At 46.9% G+C, this 7,214-nt stretch overlaps 1 protein-coding gene across 1 annotated transcript in view; it reads left to right on the top strand.

Moving 5' to 3' along the window:
- The first annotated feature begins 1,246 nt into the window (after positions 1–1,246).
- Positions 1,247–7,214, top strand: part of TIMP2 (TIMP metallopeptidase inhibitor 2) — a 29,935-nt gene continuing 23,967 nt past the window's right edge. The window contains exon 1 of the mRNA XM_035104202.2: positions 1,247–1,782. Coding sequence (XP_034960093.1) covers positions 1,653–1,782 — 130 coding nt within the window. The 5' untranslated portion in view covers positions 1,247–1,652. The remainder of the gene's footprint in view (positions 1,783–7,214) is intronic.

Here is a 7,214-nt window from a genome sequence, read left to right as displayed (position 1 = left end):
AGGAGGAACCAGTTTATATGGGTTAATCAGTGCCGCATTATTACTATTATTGTAGATTTATAAATAGACTTCTACGCTCAACTGAAGGAGATTTATAAACATACCATGAAAACAACTTTTAAAGCATTTTTTTTAAAAGTAGAAAAGCAACAACTTTGGACTGAAAGACAATACAAAATGAAAATCTAAGGCAGATATCTTTTTATTGAGTTGGAAAAAGCTTGTGGAAACAAAAATATATTCAAATGTTTCTGGAAAGGACAAGGGGTGGACACCTGTCCTATCAATTAGGATCAGTTAGGATCCTGTTCCACAGAACAGGGGCACCCACCCTAAAAAGCCCTGCTGTCGGTTATTGTGGAGTGACCTCCTCATGTTTGAGGGTCTTTGAGGGAAACTCTTCTGCTGCATGCAGTGACCTACAAGGAATAGAAGTAGTAATATATTGGGCTCACAGGTTTTATAGGGGGGTACTAATAATGGAGACAAAATACCAATATTGTGTAGCAGGGTGCTACGTCCTCACAGAGCCTCCTTTTAATCACATTTTTACAGCAATACTACTATTATTCTCTCTCTATAGAAAATGCATGCTGCCTTGTGGAGCGCCAAGCACACGCCTGGCCTTAAATAATTTATCTAAATCATGTCTATACACACACAAATATATATAATTTAGCACTCCTTCACAAGGTTCACATTATGAAGATGGAATTGAAGGTTTAAGTAGGGCTGTATGCGCTTACTCTTTTAGCAATGATAAACTATATACTATAAATCATTATATTACTATCTACAAATCACTATATTATACCCAGGGGTGCCAACTTGAATAAAATATTGGGGGGGGGGCAGGTAAGCCTCGCCCCACATCACAAGACGTGGCACACGCGCACCATTTAAATGTCAATGCCCATCAACTTTTTTGGGGGGGAGGAGGAAGCCCCCTCAAATATTTTATTCGTGGGTTGGGGGCGAAGGGACCTCGGCCCTAGGGGTTAACTGCCATGAATCTGTATCTCCGATAGCGCCAGGCGTGTGCTTGGCGCTCCACAGGGCTGCATGCTGTTCCTGAGCGGAGAGCTCCAGAGGGAAGGAGCTGTCAAGCAAAGAAAGCCCGCACGGGTCGCCAGAAGCCGAGCCTAGCCGGGACCGGAGGCGAAGGGATCGAGCAGCGCAAGAGGGCTGCCGGGAGCAGGCGAGCCGCCCGCTCTGGCCCAGTGCCACGGAGAGGAGGGGCAGCGAATCCCCAGAGCCCATTAAAAAGCCAGGCTTCGCCGAAGCTAGGAGAAGAAAACACCTCCATAGAAGGCAGCAGAAGCAGCAAGCAGCAGCAGCCACCACAATCTGCGAGGCTCCGATTCTTCCAGTGGCGGGATCTTTTTCCAACCCCCAACCAGCCCGAGAGAGAAGGCCGAGTGCAAAGCCCAAACTTTCGCGACTGCCTGCTGCTGCCGCCGCCTAAGCGCCAGGAGTCGCCCCGGGATCGCCACAGCAGCAGACGCAAAGAGAAGCACAGAAGATCGAGGCGGGCGCGCGCGCGCGTGTCTGGATGAGGCGGCAGCAGCAGTGAGCAGTCAAATCTCGCCCACCCGCCACCCCTCCTTCCTTCCCTCCTTCTCTCTCTCTCTCTGTTGGTCACTGTCCGCAAGATGAGCGCTACGATCCCAAGCCTCTTGGCCTCGCTGGCCGTGTTGCTCCTGGGAAGGATGGACCGCCTCGCTGACGCCTGCAGTTGCTCCCCGGTGCATCCGCAACAAGCGTTTTGCAATGCAGATGTAGGTAAGAAAAGGACGGCCACCCTCCCCTTCTCTGCGGCTCCCCTAGTGGCTTCTTACGCGGCGTGATCCCACCCCGCATTTCTATCTTTCTCTATGCCCCCACCAACCGCCGCCGCCGCCGCCACCGCCCGGGAGCCGCCTTCGCTCCCGCTGCAAACTCACTTGTTAGCAGCCAAAACAACCCCACCCCTTTATCCTGCAAGAAAAGAGCCGCGGTGCGCGCGGGGAAGGGAAAGGGGAGGTCGGTTCCCTCCTGCCCTGGCCTTGGCCAACAGTTGCTATTGTTAAGGAGGCTTTGGGGTTCATGAGATTGTTCCGCTGGCCCCATCGGTTTAAGGCACACGCAGTCACACATACACACACACCCCGAAGTGCAGTTCTCTGCTGGTATTGGCCGCTTCCCCCCGCCCTAGTACGCCCGCTCTGACCCGATCCACAGGAATTCATTGGAAAGCACAAAGGCAACCACGGACTCAAATTCCTCTTTTCTGACGATGGCTTTCTGCCTGCAAGATGCAGGCTGCCAGGGTTTGGTGGGAACAGCTTTGATACAGAGGGGTGGGGAGAGGTGGTGGAAAGGGGAAGGGAATGAAACCAGGAAATGAAAACTTCACAAAGGCAAACGGAAAACGTCGGGCCATCTTCTCTGAGTCGACTCGGTCACCTTAAAAAAATTCATTTGCCAAAAGAAACAGGGTGGGAGAGAGCCACATACTCCCCCACCCAAAAAAACCAACCCCCCCAATTGCTGAACAGTTCTAGTGTAATTTAGCATGTGCACCTAGTTCCTATTTCCATTTCTTGAACTCAAGGTACAGCTGTGCTGTTATCACTATTCTGGGGGTTGCAAGTTAATTTCCCTTGAACTAATTTGGTGGCGCTTCAAAATGCAGGGCTGGGCTGACAGCCTACACTACAAGGAGATCATCATCTAGTGGAGGAAGCCGGAGAGACAGATGGAGGGAGGCATGGGAGGATCTGAGGCTACAGAGCCTGTCTGATGGCACCAGAAGGGAAGCTGCAGGGCATGAGGAAGCTTGGTTGGGTCGGCGCAAAGCGGAAACCAGATTTCCATCGACTTACTGTATATAAATATCTTCACAGTTCCCTAAGCTCCTGGCTCAGGGGAAAGAAGCTGTTTTCTTTCCTATAGGAGAAGCTCTGCTCCCTTGACTATTTTTGCTGACTGCTGTTGCTTTTAATTGTCAGTACCGGTAATAAACAATAAACCTTGGCTTCCTACTTCTGGGTGCCTTGAGCAATCCTCCAGGGAAACAGTATTTTTGTAGCTAAGGGCCTTTTTTTGGCCCATCCGCATATCCTTCCTATGCAGTAATCAAGCTAGAGGCCCAGGTTGCTTAATGAGCAAGGGCTCTGAGCATTCTATATACAGTATATATATAATTTCATCATACCTGTGGCCCTTGTTGATCGGAAACAGCAAGTGTAGCAATGTTTAAGGAGAGGCATAAAGTCATAGTCACAGTATGTTGCCTCCTCACTTATTGCTTCTTAAGAGCTTCGTGTAGTAGAAGTTCCTCACTGGGTCATAAGAACACATTTAAAGCACATGGTTTCATTCAAAGAATCCTGGGAACTTTAGCTTGTTAAGGTGCTGGGAAATGTGGCTCTGTGAGGTGCAAATGACCGTTCTTGGGGTTCTTTGTGGGAAGCCATGTGCTTTAAATGTATAGTGTGCATGTGACTTGTGTCTGCCCAAGAAGCAGGAATGGAGACTGCCCCTTTAGTACTTGTGTGTATGGGTTTAGCTTTGCAATCCTTTCTTCATCATGAGAACAGAGGAATAGGGGCGTTCTCTTTCTGCACTCAGGGTCTCCTGTGTCTGATCACCTAGTCCAGGCAGTCAGGGCATAATCTAAGACACTTTGCCAAGGCCACAGAACCTGATTTCAATGTGAGGGTGTGTAGCCCTGGAAGATGTGAAGTAATAATACAGGAGAGGGGGTCTTGCCCTCACTACTGAATGAGGCTCCCCAATATTTGGGATTAGAGAACAGATTTCCAGGTTATTGGGTGTGTGTGGTGTAGGCCTGAGTCTCCAGGACTTGCCTTTTTAGAAATTAACTACTGCAAATCAGTGGATTCCCTTTTTGGAAGAGAGGAGAAAAGAACCCCGCCCCCCTTTCTGGCTGTCCAATCTGGATCTCTGTGGGCCTAAAAACACAGAGAAGACCTGATTTTGGATTGTGTTTTCTGTTCCACCTGCTGCTTCCCTGGCTTTGGGATGTGCAGGACTTTAGAGACCTTCCCCCCCCCCCAGGCGGAGCAGTGCACCATGGGTACTAGCTTTCAGTGTGAGTGGGGAGAAGTCTGCAGTGTGGCCTTCTGCCCAGCATTGCTGGGGCCCTCATGAGAAAAATCAGCACTGTGTCTTTCCATCTTGATTCAATCAAGAACTTCATCTGCCAGCTCAGCTAAATGCTGAAGAAGAGGGCTTGATCATTCCGTTTTGTGATGTCACAGTGTGCGTCCTTTGCACTTGGCAAATGGTGAAAAGGGCTGAATGGAGAGCGAGTGAGAGAGGCTGCCTTGCCCTTCTCAATGCTGGGTCACTCACTGGTGGCTCTTTATTCGTAGGCGTTGCCATTCTCTTTTCCTAATTTGCTCAGCTTGGAAGCTGCTGAAAGGCTGAGCCTGATAGGGCTGGGCCTCAAATTCCACTTTCCCTTGTGAATAATCCCCTTATTAAATCTTAACCTATTAAACAAACAGCCCTGGCCCCAGTTTCCAGATCTTGCTCTAGAGATGGAATTTGAAAATGCTCTGGCAGGGCAGCCTCTCTGCTGCAACAGTCTCGTCCATTAGAAGTTCCAGACTCTCAGGCTGCCCCAGCCTGCCTTCTCTGATATTGTAGTGTGTCCAGGAACTGAGCAGCTGCTGTCAGCAGCAGCCGTTTGCGGTTTCACTTTGCTTTTCAGTGTCACTTCCCTCCACACAAGTAGACATCTCTGAGATATGAGAACCAGTCATTGTATAGTGTCTGGAGCACATACTCTCAGCATATAAAGCCTTTCATGTGGGAATCTGGTGAGACCTCACAGGACCCTTTTCACTCCCTGCAACTAGCAAGAAAGATCCTTTTAACCCCCTTTAACAACAAGCAACAGTTTTAGTTCCCTACTGGCCATGCCTCAATTTCTATCAGGCTAGCAGAGAGGATGCCCCTAGCCCCATGCACTTTATAGTCTGGAATTGGACTGTAGTTTACCTTGCTCCCTTCTGTTTAGTATCCTTTCAATTGCACACCAAAGCCCAGTTTATAGTTACGACAGACTTGAAGTAATCTGCCAGTGTGCTTTATTCTGTAAATTATTGATTTGTGATATGAATGGATGTGAAGGTGACAAAGGCCTTTAGCAATACTGTATGCAGAAAAGTTTATTACTATGTATAACAAGCAAGTAGAAAGTCTATAGAGGACTGTTAGTAGCATAATAAAAATAAGGGTCAATATGGGAGAGAAGCCATATTGGTTATTTGGAAAAGAGAAAACAAAATGTGAAATCTAACATGCATTTCGATCAGTGTTTCCTGATGTTCAGTTTGACCAGATGTGATCTAAGCTGTGAAACAGTGCTGAATACAGCTATTTAAAGATACATCTTGCTATAGGGTCTGCCCTCTTCCTATGCAAATGAGTTTTTCAGACCTTTTATTATGTATTCATGGAACACCACATTTAAAGGTACTTTGGGTCCAGTCTGTTTAGGACTATGTGCATTAATACAAGAACCTCCTTGGATATGGTCTGGTAGCAAATTGGTAACCTCTTTTTAATAGGTACAGTTTGTTCATAAAAGACTTCCCAAGATAGTTTGTTGGTTAAAGAGTGTTGATTGTGTGAATAAAAGCAAAGGGAATTTGTGGGAATTACCTGGCAGGAAATGTGGAATGGCAAAAACCACTATTTGGAAACAGTCAGTACAACTATTGAAGTGTCACCCTCAGTCAGTTCTGCTGTGTGTGTGTGTGTGTGTGTGTGTGCATAGGCGTAGCCAGGGGGGCAGCTGCCCCCCATCAAGTAAACAAATAAAAATACTTAACTAAAAGTAAAAGTTGTAGAAATATTCTGACAGATTTTTCTGAGCACTTGGGTCAAAAGAAAGTAAGTTAAAGTAAAAGTTGTTGAGACATTTCATTCTGAATCTGCTAGACAGAGCCAGACAGAGGATGATGACAGGTCGGTGTCCTGCCCCCCCCCAAACACAAATCCTAGCTATGCATGTGTGTGTGTGTGTGTGTGTAAGTTATATATTCACACATAGGCTTTGTACACACCGCACATTTAAAGCACACACGCCTCCAAAAGAGTCATGGGGACTGTTGTTCACCCCTCAGAAAGCTATGTTTCTTGTACCCATAACAAACTACTGTACAGTTCTCAGGATTCTTTAGGGGAAGCCATGTGCTTTATAGGTATAGTGTTTACACAGCCACCCTGTTACACACGGAGAGTTGCTTTTAGAAATGATGAGTTGGATTTTAAAAGACGTTTAGACAAAAACAGTAAATGGGTTATGGATTTTTTATCCATAGTGATTAGCCACAGCTAAATAGAAACTCCTCAGTCAGAAGCAGTATACCTCCAGTTATCAGATGCTGGAAACAGACTATAAGGGATGGGCACTGCCTTCATGCCCTGCTTGTCAACCTTCCCAGAGGCATCTAGTTGGCCGCTGTTAAGAAAAGAATGCTGGACAAGATGGACCTTGGTCACACCCAGCAGGGCGCTTCTTATGTTCTTATCCCTTTCTCTCTCATGTGCAGGCAGGCACACATATCAGTTTGCAGAGAGAGAGATTTGTGCTGTTTTTATTCCTCTCGGGAAGCCCTCTTGGCTGACACGGCCCATGGAGAAACAACAGATGTCTGTTTACTCTGCTTGCATTCCATCGCACTGGCTTGTAGTAGAGTCTATAGAAAGCAGCCATGCTGCATTTTACTGTTTTCCTTCCCCTTCCCTGCAGTTGCTTTCATGTCATCAACTACAGCACCAGTTCATGGTGGCCTATGGTGCTATGATCTACACACTTTAATTGGGGTCCACTTCACATCTTGGCTCTGCAGTGGTAACTTTGTGCAGCATCATGCTGTGGATGATTATATTTGTCCTCCTGGCTCCTATGAGTTCCCCAAAAGCACTCCTCTCTCCACTCAATTGCCTGTCAGGTTAGATCATCTGGATAGGACTTGTACTGAGCAAGGCCAAGGAACAGGGCTGGGATTGCAAATGGGTTTGTGTATTATGTTACATTTATTCACTTTTAAAACATCCAGATTCTTCCAGTAAAATATGCAGATTCTGTGTTCAGTATAATTTGGGCTAAACTAATGTGTCACTTGGAAGCATGTCAGGAATTTAAAAACATTTAATAATGACACACACACCCCTCCGGATTTTCATTGGAGCTG

The sequence above is a fragment of the Zootoca vivipara genome, chromosome 2 (genome assembly GCF_963506605.1).
Source record: "Zootoca vivipara chromosome 2, rZooViv1.1, whole genome shotgun sequence".
NCBI classification, from domain to species: domain Eukaryota; kingdom Metazoa; phylum Chordata; class Lepidosauria; order Squamata; family Lacertidae; genus Zootoca; species Zootoca vivipara.
Note: the sequence above shows the minus strand (reverse complement) of the source record. Positions and strands in the feature narration are given on the sequence as shown.